We start from the raw sequence: 17,403 nt of genomic DNA, 5'->3' as shown, positions 1-17,403 counted from the left end.
TGCTTTTAGAATGTGTTTCTGATTAATCATGTGAGATGATTTATGGGCCTTGAGGAGGAGTGCTGGAGAATAAACTCCTGTCGCGATTCTGAGCAGGGCTTCCTGAGCACTGAAGCTCAAGGGTTACATTCCTTCCCAAGTTTCCCAGGAAGTTTAGTAGAACATTTTGAACATTTAACATTTAAACTCAGGATAGATCACTACCCTTTACAGGTATTGTAGATTTGTCTTTGTTTCATTTTTGTTTTGAGAGAGAGCAAATAAGGAAAGGCAGTTGAGGCCAGTTCTAATACTCTAGGCCATATTATTACCTTGAGAAAATTATTATATCTGTTGTTGTTATTAAGAACATTCTAGTAACTTCCAGAAGTCAGCTTTCATTCTTGTTGATTCTTCCATGTTGATCTCTCATTCCTGTTATTGCCTGTAGATTTTCGACTTAAGGCCATTGTTGGCTAAGCTTTTCTAATACATGAGGTGCCATGTTCCAGGAGATTCCATACAGTATTTGGGGAATAGCTGCTAGCCTTTAGATTATCTATTCATGTCACATGAAAATACTCAAAGTGACTTTTGGCCTAGGTTTTGGGTATTTCTGCTTTATGTTCATTCTGCATTATGTTCCTTGCAAACGACGCCTTAGTTAAACCCTGGCACCTCCTTGGGGCAGGCGTGGTGCCACTGTGACAGATGAGCAGTCGTGGGGAAGGAAACGGTGTGCGTGGGCATGAGTTGAGTCTATTAAAGGCAGAGTCCCAGCCAGAAATGCTAAGGCCATGGTGACTCCTGGGGCTTGCTGCCCCCAGGGACAGCCACTAGCTCCTTATTTATTGCAAAACTAGGTTGCTTGTTTTTTTCCTTTCCTGTTCCTGAGGCTTAGACTAGGCCTGGGTGCTGTCCCTGAGCTCCTTTTACTCAAGGCTAGCACTCTACCACTTGAGCTACAGTACTACTTCTAGATTTCTCTGTGGTTAATTGTAGATAGGAGTCTCCTGGACTTTCTTGCCCAGGCTGGCTTTGAACCACGATCCTTAGATCTCAGCCACCTGAGTAGCCAGGATTACAGACATGAGCCACTAGTGCCCAGCAGGTTGCATTTTGTGTGTGTGTTAAAATAAGAAAACAGTACTGAACCTCACAACCTATAAATTTATTTCACCTATGGGTTGGAAGAACGCCTAACAAACACAAGGTTGTGAGTTAAACCCCACTGCAGCCAAAACAAAAACAAACACCCACAACAATTTACAGCACCCACAACACCGTGAGTTTACAAGAGGAAAGAGAAGATTGTAAAGAAGTTCCTAAAGGAATCATTTAATGTATGATCTTTACATCTTTATTTAGTTTCATACCCTGACAAGTTAGAAAAACTGGACTGGTATAATTTTTTTGATGTGTTCAATTGAACCTGAATGACTTTCTAAACATGTACTGACATTGAGGAGTTTTTCGTGAAGGACCCAATCCAGTTAATAAAGTAAGGGTTTCTTAGAGTGGTTCAGGCCTTTCCAGGTCAGCCCACTTCCTTATGGGCCAGACCTGTCCATTGCATTTCCTATGGTGTTGCAGTGGAGTTTCAAAGCCGTTCATCTGACCTTTAAAGCATGAGAAACTCTAATGAAAGGGAGTGTGACCACCTGTAAGTTTTAGAAATGGAGATCTCCATGTCTTTGCCATTGCTTAGTAGAGCAAAGGGAACTCCAGCGCCTTCTGTGTGTGTGGAATGAGAGGGATTATACTGTAAATACCGCGTTACCCTGCACTTCTTCATGAAGACACAGCCTTGGGGTTGCAGCACGTAACTTAATACAAGCGCGGCATTAAGTTTTTCATTTGCCATAACTAACACATGCTCTTTAGATAATTCTTTTTGTTGTTGTTGTTTTGTTGTTTTGTAAATCACACATTGTCCTTGAATCAAGATTGATCCTAAAGAGAATTTGGGACGAATATCTCATTATTTTGCAGTCAAAATTCTGTTGTTGAAGAAAAAGAAAGGATTTTTGTTGCAATTTTCAACAAGATGTAATTATTGTAAACAAAATTCACTGAGTAACGGTTCGGTCCCTTCACTGCAGTGTGCCTCTGTAGGCAGACTTTGCTCTCCAGTTCATAAACCATCTTTTTTTCTATTAAACTGTTTTAATTTTTAAATCAAAACTCATGCCTTCATTAAATGAAATTTTCTTTCTAGATTGCAAATAATTTCCACAAAGCATTTCAGTATACTTTTGGAACTGTTTTATTTCACACTTATAAAAGTGAATTTTTAATCTTTTGGATGTATTGCATTTTATTTACTTAAAAAGCCATTGATAGGAAGATTAAGATGAGCATAGAATTCAGAAATCCTTGGAAACAATTGTCAGTTTTCTTGTTCCTTAGGGAAGCACTAAAAACTTTACACTTAAACAGAAATTGAGTTTGCTGCTCATATGCATAAAAGATTTAATGGCATATAAATTAAGAATAATTGTTCTTTTTAAAAGGATTAAATTAAACCTAAATCAGTAATAACATGTGCAGTTTCAATCTAACTGCCTACTTAAAATAAAGTGGCAAATAAATAACAGCTAAATGATTAATAGCAATGCTTTTATTCACCTCCTCAACAGGCAAAATGGCCAGTTATTGAATATTTTATCGTGAGTGCAAAGGATGTTAATTGTACGAGAAGCATGCTCTAATTTTACTAATTTTTTGATTGCATACAAAACTGAGTATGAGGCTCTTCATTAAGCGGAGATTTGATTTTATTTTGTTTGAAGTTATCACAGTGAGTACTCAACTCGGGTCCATTAAAGCCAGCAAATATCCTGGCGTGGGCTTGTGAGACTGCCCCCGCCCCCAGCCCACACCCTCACTCTCTGCATCCATTTCTAACCCAGGCCTCTGAAGAGGATACCCGGCATCTGTTGTCTGAGCTGTAACAAAAGGGTTGTGGACTCATTGTCTGGGTAACCTTTCTATCAAATGGGGAGGAAAGAGGCGCGTGCTTTGTGTGTGGATGATTATGGATGAAAAGGCTCTTCACACTCATTGTGTCCCCCAGGGTTGACCTGGACCACACAACACAATTGAGCTGCTTAGCACACAAGCCCAGGACAATGGGGTTCTTTAGTATCATGTTCTGTTTCAACCCTTAGATTTGTTCCTGTGAAGTGTTACAGTTTTCCATACTCACAGTTTTGCAAAACATCACCTCCCATTTGCTCCAATATGTCTTCCATCTAGACAGGATTATGGAAGGTTTTAAGACAGTCATCTTACTTAGAGTCCAGCATTGTTAAAGCCTTCCTAGAAGCCATGTTTTCAAACTCTGTCCTTGTATGTAGTCATTTATAGGCCTTCTCCTCCAGCAAGCCATTCAAAAACTCTTTTTTTTTTTTTTTTTGGTCGTGGGGGCTGAACTCTGGGCCTGGGCACTGTCCCTCAGCTCTACCACTTGAGCCACAGCACCACTTCCGTTGTTTGTTTGTTTGTTTTTCTGCTTATGTGGTGCTGAGGAATCAAACCCAGGGCCTCATGCATGCAAGGCAAGCGCTCTACCACTGAGCTACCTTCCCAGCCCACAAAAACTTTTTTTTTTTTGCCAGTCCCGGGGCTTGAACTCGGCTTAGGTGCTATCCCTGAGCTTCTTTTGCTCAAGGCTAGCACTCTACCACATGAACCACAGCACCACTTCCAGCTTTTTCTGCTTTTGTGGTACAGAGGAATTGAACCTAGGGTTTCATGCATGCTAGGCGAGCACTCTACCACTGAGCCACATTCCCAGCCCTCAAAAAACATTTTTTCTCAGCCAAAAGCAACTCGTGGTGTTTGGTTTGTTTTCAAATCTTCTCTTTTATCTAGTTCCCACTCAAACTGTCATTCTATGTAATGTGTGAATGTTTCAGAAGCTACCTAAGAAAGGATATTGGTTGAGGCTAGGTAGTACAGTTTTTGGTGTTTGTTTTTGAAGATCTAAAGTAATTTAATTCCCCCAATTATATCTTCCTCATCCTCTTCCAACAGTTGTTAAACTACTTGAACAGGTAAGAATGCTGACATTTCTCAGCTCCATCCCCTAAATTATGGCCCAGAGATTCCTCACACAGGCCAAGTCAAGATTCAAATTGAGGGTTCAGAAAATGGGCCTCTAGGTTACCATCCAGATCACCACAAAGCAACTCAGTGCCCTTGAAATAACTTCAGCCCTGGGGAGAGAGGAGTCTCCTGAGTTCTCTCAGCAGGAAGCGTGGTCCACACATGGGAGGGCGAGCCATGACAACAGAGTAACACAGCAGGCAGAGACTGGGGACAGAGCTGGCTGACTACCTCCACTTTAGGTCCCTATTCTGAGGCATAGTATTCCATTCTAGGACACTAACCTGGGCTTGCCTGGAACTACTGCTCTTCCTTGTAGCAGGGTCAACACTACCATACATGGCTACTAGTTGAGATGTGGGTCTCACTAACCTCTTGCCCAAGTCAGCATCAAACTACGATCCTTCTGATTTCCTCTTCCCAAGTAGCAGGAATTGTAGCGCGAGCTTCATGAGTCGTGATTTGTTTTGTGCTCTGTTGGTTTGTTCTTTATTTTCAATACTAGGGATTGATCTCGGTGCCTCACAAACAAACACTGTACCACTTGAACAACTACCCCCCAACACCAGTCCTTAGTATTGGTTTTAATAAATACCTAATACTATGTTTGTGTTGATGGGTGGTTTTTTTCTTTTTTAGAAATATAGTTATTTTCTAGAAGCATCTATTCATTTGTTGCTTCTTGTGCCTATGGCAGGCACATTGCAGAGTTTGGAACATGACCTGGTGCTGCGGCCCAGTCAGGAGAGAAGATCACAGTACAAAGTTAAGTAAGTGTGAAGCAGGTCCCTAAGACATGCTGCCTTGTGTGGGTCATCGTGCAGCCTTAAGAAACAAGCAGCGCCAATCAAGATGCATTGTACTTACCAACTCCTGAGCTGAAGCTCTCGTACAGCTACTTAAAGATAACTTAAAAGAAAAAAAGAAATAAAACCCATTTGAGGTACTCTATGCAAGTGAGACGAACTGGTTCAGAGAGAACATGATTGGCCAACTGAGGCTGCATCGGGAGTGACAGGTCCTCGCAAGAGCCCGGGCGTGCCCATCCAGTGTAGATTGTACCCTGCCAGCAACGCCTCGTGTCCCTTGGCTTTTTTTTTTTAATGTTTTTATTTATTGTAAAGATGTTGTACAGAGAGGTTATAGTTACATGAGTAAGATAATGAGTACATTTCTTGTAGAACATTGTTACCCCCTCCCATTATCTATTACCCCCCCCCACACACACACCATCCCTTGGCTCTTAAGAGTTCATGGGGTTGGTGACATGCAGGAGAATCCTCCTGACAAAAGCCCTGAAGGCAAGTCACCCGGGTGCCAGGGCAGGTCACCCGGGGACCAGGTCATCTGGGTGCCAGGGCAGGTTATCCAGGGTGGTAGGGCAGGGTGGGGCTCAGCTTGATGTCCTATTTCCTGACCATTCTCCTCCAGACATTTTGATGTTGAAAAACAGCATCTCAAAAAGTTTTCCATTTTAATATGCAAACTAAAATAATTCACAATAGCAATTTAGCAAGGCCTGGGACTTTTGGCTTTTTCTCCAGTTTTTTTTTCTCTCAAATCAAAGAAATCCAAGGGCCACATTAAGATGAGTAAATCAGCATTATGGGGACCATTAGTTTGTTTACCGGGCATAAAATTATGTCCTCTGCAAACAGGAATACCAAATAGCATAAAAAGCCAGGGGTGATTTACATTTTCTTTTTGATTAGAAGATTTCATCCACTGTAGTCAGGAAGGAAAATCTCTCCCATTTAGCTTTTGAAGATCAAAGAGGCTATTAAATATGCTATATTACCAGCATTTTTTTCTTCCTTCCTTTTTTTTTTTTTTTGTAAAGACTAGGGGATGCCACTTTTCAAATTGAAATTGTCGTGGGGGAAAAGAAGAGATTTGATTTGGGGTCATGAGGACAGGACTATATGTTTAACCTTTTATTCAAACAGGTCTTTCCTATAGCTCTCATGTCACAGTAGCCTGTCTAGTGAGTTTTATATGCATCTACTTGATGACCAGCAAACTCTAGGAATCATTCAGTGAACCACAGTCTGATTCTAAGCCTTGGGATCTTTCTGTAGCACATTTGATAACCTTTGATAACCTCTTCAAAGACAAAATAAAGTGAAAAAAAATTACTGGAAAGAAGGATGAGCCTATGTAGGCATTCAGTTGGGCTAGAGCCTGGCTTTCCTCCCAAAAGGAGCAGGCTGAGGTGAACGTTGCCTAGGCAACAGACCCCACTTCCCTTCCGAGATAAATAAGCAAATGTGCGTATTACTGGCTATACTTTCTTTCCTAGATAAATAAGCAAATGTGCATATTACCAGCTGGCATGGGAATTGCACTTCTATTTTCCCCAGCTGAAAGCCTGGGCCTTTGCTGATGGCAAGTACTAACACTCTTTGAACCACAGTGCTTCACTGGATTAATGTTGCAAACATCCATCCTCATCTGTTTTCTGGCATTTAGAATTCAACTGTCCTGCCAGGCACCGGTGGCTCATGCCTGTAACCCTAGCTACTCAGGAGGCTGAGATCTGAGGATTGCAGTTCAAAGCCAGCCCTGGCAGGGAAGTCCATAAGACTCTTAATTCCAATAAACCACTCAGAAAACAGGAAGTGGCGCTGTGGCTCAAGTGGTAGAGCGCTAGCCTTGAGCTGAAGAGCTCAGGGGCAGCGCCCAGGCCCAGAGTTCAAGTCCCACGACCAACAACAACAACAACAAAAGAATTCAACTGTCCTCTGTCTTATGGCATATTTCAAATGAACTTGAGGAATTAAAACTTACTCTGTATCTGTAATGCATGGGTTTCCTTTGAGTCTGAGATAGGTCCTTAGCCTGTAGATGGTAGGAAGAGTGAAGTCAGCAGCTGAATGCAGTCAGTGGATTGCTTTTGATTGAGGACTTGCCATTTCTTTTCTGCTTTGAGCAGTCAACAACCGACAGATGACAAATATTCAGACTTGCGATATGATCCGAATTGGAAGAAGAGGAAAGAGGCGGTGCAGTTGTTGGCAGTGGAGGGACTGCCCCGGTCTGCAGGGAGTTCTTCGGAAACCCTGCCCTCGGCTCCCCTCTACCCGTCCAAGGAGCCGTCCATGGAACTCTCGGGTGGAACCGACAAAGAGAAGAGAAGCTCTCAGAGCGCAGTCTCCTTACTCGGAAGTGAATTTTTAAGCCCAAACTATGAGCAGGGAGACCGTCGCAATGAGTCCTTTTTAGAGCTAAGTGACAGTGACCGGGAGGAATCCAGCAACCTCTCTCAGAACCTGAAGAGTTCAAGTTCACATAACGAGGTTTTCCTGCCAGGGACACGACATGGCCGTCGGAGAAGGAAGTCCAAACAATACTTTGTGGAAAAGAACAAGCTGACTTTGGGGTTACCCATTCCTAAAACAGATTCCTACCTTCAACTTCACAATAAGAAAATGGGGGAGCTTCACCTAGAGCAGGTAAGTCATGGCTACTTACACATCTCTTCCCAAATGCTGGACCTGAATTTGCCTTTGTTTGGAATGGCTTTCTGTTGGGATGATGTCATGGCAACCGCACTTCACTGCAGTCTTTATGTTGCCCCTGCTTGTACGACAAAATAAAAACTATCAACGGCTTCAGTGCTGAAACCAGTATCCCCACTCAAAAAAAAAAAAAATCATAGAGTTTGTCAGTGTTAAGATTTGAACTCAGGGTCTTGGACTTGCTTGCAGGTATTCTATAGCTTGAGCCAGGCCCCAGCTCTTTTTGCGTTAGTTATATTTGGAGTAAAAACATTTCTCAAGTTTATGACAGGACCAGCCTAGGTGGTAACCCTGCTAGGTACGCTTCTGAACAGGTTCAGGACACCATAGCCAGCTTTTTAAATTGGCTGATGTGGAATCTCAAGAACTTTTTACTCAAGCTGGCTTCAAATTATGATCCTCTTGCTCTCTTCCTCACAAGTGGCTAGGATTACAGGAGTAACCAGTACACCCACCTATTTATTTGGGCAGTACTGAGATTTGCACTCAGGGCAACTAAGTTGCATAATTTTGCTTGTATGTGTGTGGACCACAGTGGAATCATTTGGTTCTGTGTTCAATAGTTGCACAGTCTTTTTGCTGTTCTTCATAGCTCTGTTGATTATACATGAAAAAGCCCTTGGAATAAATATGATGCCAGTCTCATGACGTGTGAAGCCAGGAACTGATGTTCAAGGCAAAACCACTAGAGGGCAGCTGATCATCGCGGTCGGACCCAGCCTTGCTCTTACTGTTGGCTGGGGAGCCAAAAGTATTTGTCTGGACTCATTAGCATTTGAGTCAAACTTATGATCTGCCATTAAAGGAAATTGTATTTTGAAAAATGAGCCACCCTTCTATCTTTATTGTAACATTTCTTTGAAGATGAAATTTAGTTTGGGTTCAGAAGAGCTTTAAGTGCTTTATACATGTTATTCTGCTCCTTCCTAGTAATTTCTTGGAAAGAAATTGCAGATATTTTGCAAATATAAATATAGAAAAGGTTATTCAATCATCTATAGAGACAAGAGAAGGCTCTAAATGGAGTCCACCATCTACCCAGGGGGTCCAGAGTAGGCAGCCACCATGTGGCTCTTACAGAGACAATAGACCAACCAGGGATCAAGCATGATTGGGCACTACCCTTGTGCGGGGTGCCCTGCTCTACAGCCAGGATTTAACAACATAAGACAGCCTGAGCTCCCACTAGGCATTTACCTTCCAGACCTGGGGTGCAGACAAGAAGCAGGTAACCATTTCAGATGCTGATCAATACTTCAAAGGAGAATGAGAAACTTGATTCACTAAATTACTATGAAATATAACTAAGTAGCTAAGTACCTGGGGAAGGTCTCTTTGGAAGTATCCTTTCAAGTTGAGATGTGAATGGCTGAGAAGAGAAACTCACAATCTGGCAGGAGCTTTGGCCCAGCCCACCGTGGTGGCTGCACTCTACAGGAAGCATCGCAGTATGGGGCAGGTGGAGAGAAAAATCCAAGCCAAGTACTGGCTGGGGAGTCAACTCTGCCTCTTCCACATAGATATTTGATATATCACTAGATATTTGAGGAAGTGGCTTCCGAACCTTATCTTCCTCGTCTATTATATGCACCAACTTCTGTCTTGGAAAGCTGCTTGAAGAATCTACACAAAGCTCCTGACAGGTGTCAGACCCTAGGGAAAGGGAAGCTATGACCATGAGAAACAAGAGGAATCTACCAAATGACTAGGCCCTTCTGAGCAGCTTGTCTGTCTGTCCTTGTACAGTGGCCTGCCGTGTCACTCCCACGGTGGCATGGCTCCTCAGAGACTGTGTACGAACAGGATCCGCTTCCTCAGCTTTCATCATTGTGATCAAACACCTAGCAAAGCCCTTGAGGGAGGGGAGGAGAAGCTCGTGGTGGCTCATCCTTTCAGCCCTCTCAGCCTACCGCTGAGAGGGAAGAACAGCAGCTCACCTCCTGGTCACCTGGGAGAAAGAGAGAGAGAGAGACAGAGAGGGACAGGGACAGGGAGAGAGAGAGGCCTATGCTAGTTGCCTGCATTTATGGCTTCTTTTTCTGTCTGGGCCTACAGCCTGTGGTTCAGGCAGAGATTATCGGGGTTAATCTCTACAGATGCCCTCAAAGATATGCCTAAAGAGACACCAAATGGGCTTTACTGGTCCCAGGTGTTTCGACTCCAAGTTGGCAAGATTCACTAAGCACACTTCCCATTGGTGCTGCTGTCCCCAGGGTTACCATATGCCAACTAGTTGACATATTTGTTTCAACGTCTGTTCAGGTGCTGTAATCAAGCCTGTAATCCTAGCTACTCAGGAGGCTGAGATCTGAGGATGGCAGTTTGAAGCCAGCCCAGGCAGAAGAGTCTATGAGACTCTCATCTGCATTTAACCACTGAGAGATAGACAGAAGTAGAACTGTGGCTAAGTAGTAGAGCACTAGTCTTGAGCATAAAAACTCAGGTACAGCACCTCAGCCCTGAGTTCAGGTCTCAGGACCAGCACCCCAGCCCCCCCCCCCCAAAAAAAACAGTTATTCAGATACAGCTTTAAACATTTGTAATTCATAATTAAGTTACTTATATGTAACTTGGATTGCACACACACAGAATTTGGTGCTTTGGTTTTGAAGTACAATTAGAGAGTCTCAGCTCAAATGTCTCTAGTTTATGAAGATGTAAAGTTTACCTCTTTCATACTTGAACATCTGCCATGGAAGCTAAATACTTGATGAAGAAATGTCATTTAAAATATTTTTCTTTAGTCCAGAAATAAAAAAGATCTTGTGCTATTAATTTAAACAATGGAATTTGTAGTTAAAGACTTTGTTTTGAGCCTCATTTATTAGAACTATATATTAGAACTCACACAGTCTTGTAGACAGTGATGGCTCACACTTACAATCCTTAGATCTCAGGAGGCTGAGATCTGAGAATCGAAGTTGAAGGACAGACAAATCCATGAGACTTTTCTCCAAATAGCCAGCAAAAACAAAATTGGAAATGGAGATATAGCTCAACTGATGAGCAGAAAAAGGCCAGCGATAGAATGAGGACCCAAGTTCAGGCCCAGGTACTGTTACACACACACACACACACACACACACACACACACACACACACACATACACGCACACACACATGTCATACTGTTACACACACACACACATGTCATACTGTTACACACACACACACACACACACACACACATCATATAATCCTAAGCCGTATATTTCCTTATTTAAGTAAACATTTGCTTCAGAATTATTAAGAACAACACAGGAGATGCTATATGTAGAAGCTTTTCATAATCGTATAGCTTTAGTTAAGTATGCATTACATTCATCGTTGAATGTTTGGCTTGAATTTGTAGCCTCTTACTGGATAAGATTAGTTTCTAAGTAGCTATTCTTTCTCATCATTTTGAATTTACTAGAACTTTGGATGGTCCATAAGTTAAGCTGTACCTTTATTTAAATTATCATCCTTTTGTAATTATATTTGATTAGAAACAGAGTTCCTTTTTATGTAGATCTTCCAGCTTGATGGTGCTTTTCAGTTCTACCTTTATTACACTTGTAAAAATTATTCTTCACCAGAGTGGGAACTCCGTAGATGCTCATTGATTGATAGATTTTCTTATTTTGTTCAGTGCTACCACAAGAGCACTTATGATAGTGTAATTTCAATTGAACTTTATGGTTTTTTCAATACCAGACATTTCTTAAGGCATCTTTATGAGCACTGTCTGGTACTTATTTGCTTCAACTACCCATTTGTATGACTTACAGACTTAGAGAGTGACACTTCGTTAAATCCCCATTACTGAAGAGGGTTCCATGGAAAGAAAACTTCCCATGGAACTAAAGCATGCCCTTTCACAAACTGGACATTTCACATCATTAATCACTTTTCTTCTGTGCTGGTCCTGAGGCCTGAACTCAGGGCATGGTCTCTGTCCCTAAGCTTTTCTGCTCAAGGCTAGTACCCCACCCCTTGAGCCACAGCTCTACTTTTGGCTTTTGGGGGCAGTTAATTGGAGATAAGAATCTCATGGACTTTCTTATCTTCAAACCATAGTCCTTACTCAGCCAGCTGAATAGCTAGGATTACAGGTGTGAGTCACTGGCACCAGCAAAAGGAAGTATTTTTAAGAAGGTAACTGCTGTTATTATGGGAGGGAGGTTGTGAAATGCTTAGGATTCTTAGGCTGAAAACAAATTGTGTGCGTGTGTGTGTGTGTGTGTGTGTGTGTGTGTGTGTGTGTGTGTGTGTGTACCTTGAGCCTCCAAAGGTTCCACTGTTCTCAACTTCTTACTGAGCTCACACAGGCTAATTACATTCTTAGTAGCTAGTCGTAGAGTCAAATAGGTCATGTGTGTTGTCCCCAAACATCTGTGTGATACAAGCCCATCAATAATTAGGACAGCTGAGCTTGCTGGGCACCAGCGGCTCACGCCTGTAATCCTAGCTATTCAGAAGGCTGAGGATCACAGTTCAAAGCCAGCCCGGGCAGAAAGTCCAGGAGACTCTTATCTCCAATAAAGTACCAGAAGACTGGAAGTGGCTCAAGTGGTAGAGTATTAGTTAGCCTTTAGCTGAAGAGCTGAGGGACAGCGCCCAGGCCCAGAGTTCACGCCTGATTACTTAAATAAATACAGCTGAGCTCAATATCAGCAGTGGTAGAATAATTTTTTGAAAGATTTAGGAATGATTTATCTTAGTCTAACAGGATTAACGTGGGGAGAATTTTCCTGTGCAGGAAAAGGGAGTTAAAGACTCAACATGGCTGCTCCTATCTGGCTTTTACACTCCCTGACTGGCGATTACTCGAGGCCGGGCCTGTCTAGTGACTGCCAGTCTGTAGACCTCGGTGGGGGGGGGGGGGGGGGGCGGGAGGAGGGGGATAGGTGAGTTCCACCCAGCCCCACGTAACCGGTAGGACTTCCTTCCCCCTGCTGTGTCTTTCTTTCATTCTGCCTTTGCCCATTCAGGAAGTTCCCAGAATTTTACCATTTCAAAGGTGATGGTAAATTGAGATGACACTCATCCTTTTGTGTTGGCTCTTTTTTGCTGACCCTGTATAAATACAGCTGGCAGGTTAGCTGACACTGACGAGCATAAAGGTATTAGAGAGATGTACTAGAAAATAAAACAGATAGGGGCTTGGAAGGTAGCTCAGTGGCAGAGCACTTGCCTTGCATGCCTGAGGCCCTGGTTCGATTCCTCAGCACTACATAAGCAGAAAAAGCCAAAAGTGGTGCTGTGACTCACTCAAGTGGTAGAGTGCTAACCTTGAGCTGAAGAGCTCAGTGACAGTGCCCAGGCCCAGGCCAACAACAACAACAAAAAAAATAGCAAAATGTATTAGAAATAAGTGGCTCATGCCTGTAATCCTAGCTACTCAGGAGGCTGAGATCTGAGGATCAAAGCCAGCCTAGACAGGAAAGTCCCTGAAACTCTTATTTCCAATAAACCACCAGAAAACCAGAAGTGGCGCCATAGCTCAAGTGGTAGAGCGCTCACCTTAAGCTGAAGAGCTGAGGGACAGCGCCCAGGCCCAGAGTTCAAGCCCCACGACCAACAAAAAAGAAATAAGAAAAATAAATACTTTCTATCACTCATTAGCCAAGTGAATAAAGAAGCGCTCATTGTATCCACTGACTGTCCCAGAGAGAGAGAGAGAGACTCCCTCGAGTGCACTTATTTACCTTGGGCATGTGTAAGTAGTCAATGCATACCATCAAGGAATAACATCAAGCCTAACAAAGAACCTACATAAAGTCAGGAATAAAACCAAAATGTAGGGGAAAATGGGGGCCAGGCACACACACACACACACACACACACACACACACACACACACACAGTAAGTTTGAGTGTGTACACCTAACACACACACACACACACAGTAAGTTTGAGTGTGTACACCTAACACACACACACACACACACAGTAAGTTTGAGTGTGTACACCTAACTCACTTGCATGACAGCTCTGGGGAAAGCATGAACTGTTTTCTGTGGCTCTGTCTGATTCTCTAAGAACCCGAGTTTCTTTGAGAGAAGTGGGAGTCCAGTCTAGCTCAGCTGTACTCAATCTGAGTTGCTTTTCCTACCTACAAACCCTCACTTCAAAGCAAGGAACATAATGTACAATTTTTTAATGGCTCTAGACCCAGGCACTCCGACTCTCTGCTCTGCGCCTTACCTCAGTGTAAACACCTAATCAAGATTGCCTGCGCTTCAACAATAGCAGCCAAATGCAATTCGAGAACCGCAAGCCTTTGAAGTCCTCCCGGCAAAGGCCGGTTTTCTAGTCTGGGATAATGGCATGCCATGATTGCTGTCTTTGTTGTATCTTTTCAGTAGAGAAGCAATTATAGGCCCCAATTTAACAGAATAGACATTACACAGCTTATGATGCTCAAAATGCAATTTCATTTGATCATTTTCTCGATTTGATTGGTATTAATAGAATGGTTCACAAAAAAAAAAGTATATAGCTGGCAGAGGTTGTGTCCCATTCCACTTTCAAAGAGATAATGTAGAAGTATGCTTTACCTGCCCAGCAAGTCCCCTGGGGAGCTCCAGCTACAAGTTCCACCAAAACAGCCTGTGGATGGAAATATCCAACTTCCTCTGTCCCCAGCAAAGGACATGTCAGATACTCCATTTTTAATTTGTAAACTTTATGGCAGAACTATATGAGATCTCCCGGTTGTGAGTGTACAAATTTACGGCACTAGTGGGAGACTGAATTAATAAACCAAACCCTCTTTATTTCTATGGCCTAGACGCAGATCTATAGAAGAGCTCAACTTCTGCCGCCTCCCTTCCTCTCCCTCTTCCCCTCTCTCTTCTTTCTCTTTCACCACTTCTTTAAGGTTGGAAAGGGATTTTTCCTGGCCTGCTTAGTTAGCCTAGTTATATTTTTTCACTCTCTTGACCGTCATTTCTCCTCCAGGGCACAGCTGATTTTTCTTTCTTTTTTCTTTTTCTTTTTTTTTTTTCAGGTAAGGGGTAGGTTTATTCATCGTTCCGGCTGGCACCAGGCCATCTTGGTCCTGATTTTTCTTTTAAGTGAATGATGTGTCTGTTTTAACATTGTGGCAGGAATTGGACCAAACCTTTGCAACTCCCGTGAAACCTAGCGTTTGGTAACTGTAGGTAGGTTTTTCTGGGACTGCTGAGAGGCAGTTCCTAGCCTGGAACACCAGCATCCATTCTAAAATTTCTTCTCAACACAAGTTAGACGGTTGAGTGGTGTGAGGGCTTCCATTTGCAGAGGAGGCTGTGCATTGCAAACCTAGTGATTCCCTCTGCTCAATTTCAGAATAAGTCCATGATCAAATAGTACTTTCTTGTTTCCTTCTTTTAGCAGTGAAAATTCAAGCAAAACCCCTGTTTTCCTCCCACATTCAGTCCAACTTTTAAATCTTGAAACATCTGCCAGATCTACCTGTAGTACCTCCATATGTGCAGTAACAGTGAGTTATCTCAGCAATTGTTCACAGACAAATAAGATAGCACTTGAGATAAAGGACAGACAACTTGTCTGTTTTGTGCCAGGGAAGCTGTGTTGAATGGTATTTACTTATCACTTCGTATTTAATGAATACTTTTTGCCCTTTCTGTATTGAACACCAGGCTCCATTACTAAAAGTAAACAGTAGAGGGAAAATGTGAGCAAAAGCGTAACAGAGTCCAAATTCCAGATTCTTTCCAGTTGCACATCTGGCTGCTTCTCAGCCTACCCAGAAATTTAACAAAATAAGAGCAAAGCCCTAAAGCTACACTTACAAACTAATTTCACCAGCTCAAAAAGGGAGAGACTGGACTGAGTCACACATCACAGGAAGGATGGTAGAGAAACCTTGAAACAGGCCCTCTCAATAAGAGACCCCAAGTCAGAAGCTGCAGGTGTTTTCTGTTTTCTGTTGTGTGGTTCTCCAGAGAGCAAAGAGACAGGGAATGTGGGGAGACACACTCATGTTCCCACAGGAAGAACTTTCTGGCATTTAGGTTGCTCAGTGGTGGGACACTGCACATGGTGCATGAAACAGAGATCCTTTCTCTCTTTTTTTTTTTTTTTTGGGTCCGGTCCTGAGGCCTGAACTCTGGGCCTGGGCGCTGTCCCTCAGCTCTTCAGCTCAAGGCTAGCACTCTACCACTTGAGCCACAGCACCACTTCAGTTTTTTTCTTTTTGCTTATGTGATGCTGAGGAATCGAACCCAGGGCCTCAGGCATGCAAGGCAAGTGCTCTTCCACTGAGCCACCTTCCCAACCCAGATCCTTTCTCTTACCGTGGCTTTTCTTTGTTTCTCTTCTCCTTCATTGGAGGAAGTACGTTGTACCGTACCCTCGAAGAGATCCTGATCCCAGGCCCTTCCTGTGTCTCTCTTTGCTTTTTTTTTTCAATTATTATCTACTTTATTGTTACTCTAAAGGTGATGTACAGAGAGATTGTAATGACATGAATCAGGGTGTGAGTACATTTCCTTTTGTACAGTGTCTTCCCTTCCCTCATTCTCTCTCAGCTCCTCCCTCCCGTCTCTTCGCTTTCTGTCTGCCAGGAAGTGAGCATCTTTGTCCCCATGTCCCCTCCCCAACACCACACACCACACATGCAAGAGTTCCCCACCATGCTAGATTGCCTCTTCACAGGCCCAAAACAATAGGGTCAAGTGACCTTGGACTGAAAGCTCAGAAGCCATGAGCCTCTTATTAGTTGTTTATTTAAAGTATGTTCCTACCGCACTGGGAAGCTGAGGACTGAAGAGATCCAATAAACTAGCCATAGAACCTTCCCTTACAGGACTTCTTCCTAGAGGACAGAGCCCTGAGCCTGTGACTCTTATGCTGTATATGTTTTACCCTCTCAGGTCTCCTACCCCATCAGAGTCGCTGGCAAGATGACTATTGAGCACGCCAAAGAGACTGAAAACACTGCCATCGATGCAGAGGACAAATGGCATCAAAGAGCCAGGCAGCTAAAGGTTACTTGCTAGATTGCATGCTAAGTGTGTTTCAAGTGATTCTGCTTGAATATAAGTAATGTCAGTGAGTTCTTGTCACTTATGGGTTTATTTTTATGTCTGAGAATAGCTACCCACCATTGTGTGAAAGAGACTGACTTCTGCCAGAGAAACCAGGGCTTTCTCAGCAGCCGCCTTTCCTGTGTTCCCAGAGGTTCTGCTTTCTTGAAGAACATCATCCTAGCACACTTGCAACACAGACTGCAAACCTCGCCCAGAAGGAAGGCCTGGGGACACACAGGGAAAGGCGAACCTCAGCTCCAGGGTGCCCACAGGGCTGTCCTTGTCAGAGCTGTCAGCCGCTCTCCATGATGGGGACACCTTCCCCAGCAGGGGGTCCCCAGAGCCCGGCCTGAACGCTCACCGGCAGAACACAAAAGCTGCTCAGCTGGCAGCACCCTTTCCCTCCATGGTTTACTACTCTTGAAATCATCATCGTAATATTGAGGGGAACATTTCTGAAATCGTTTCTCTAGGAAAACAAACCAACAGTAAAAGCCTGTAGCAGCTGACGTAGTTCCTGAGCCGGGGTGTGGGGGTTTTGTGGAGTCAGTCCTGCTTCAGATTTCATCCTTATTTAGAAAGGATAAGATCATGAAAGCCACCAAGCCTGTAGAGCTGTTGGCGTCATCTGCTCAACTCATATACACGGCAACAAGAAACTGGAGAAATTTGGAAATACCCTAAATCGTTTCCTTTTTCCCCAGTGGCCGCCAGGCTGCCCTCACACTTGAACATTTAATTAATTAAATTATTTAATTAATTAATAGCGTTCTTTA

The 17,403-nt window shown here is 43.3% G+C and overlaps 1 protein-coding gene across 7 annotated transcripts in view; it reads left to right on the top strand.

Moving 5' to 3' along the window:
- LOC138810120 (jhy protein homolog) overlaps positions 1–17,403 on the top strand; it is a 49,866-nt gene that overhangs the window by 7,376 nt on the left and 25,087 nt on the right. For 4 of the 7 annotated variants that reach the window (XM_069997316.1, XM_069997304.1, XM_069997296.1 and 1 more), the window contains 2 exons: positions 7,022–7,541; positions 16,472–16,585. In XM_069997316.1, the coding sequence (XP_069853417.1) occupies positions 7,022–7,541; positions 16,472–16,585 (634 nt within the window). Of the gene's footprint in view, positions 1–4,764; positions 4,860–7,021; positions 7,542–16,471; positions 16,586–17,403 lie in introns of those variants that run through there. The other 3 variants (XM_069997329.1, XM_069997321.1, XM_069997310.1) reach the window with 3 other exon arrangements.

Source organism: Dipodomys merriami, unplaced genomic scaffold, assembly GCF_024711535.1.
Source record: "Dipodomys merriami isolate MVZ:Mamm:240054 unplaced genomic scaffold, mDipMer1.0.p SCAF_103, whole genome shotgun sequence".
NCBI classification, from domain to species: domain Eukaryota; kingdom Metazoa; phylum Chordata; class Mammalia; order Rodentia; family Heteromyidae; genus Dipodomys; species Dipodomys merriami.
This window is presented reverse-complemented; position numbering and strand designations above follow the sequence as displayed.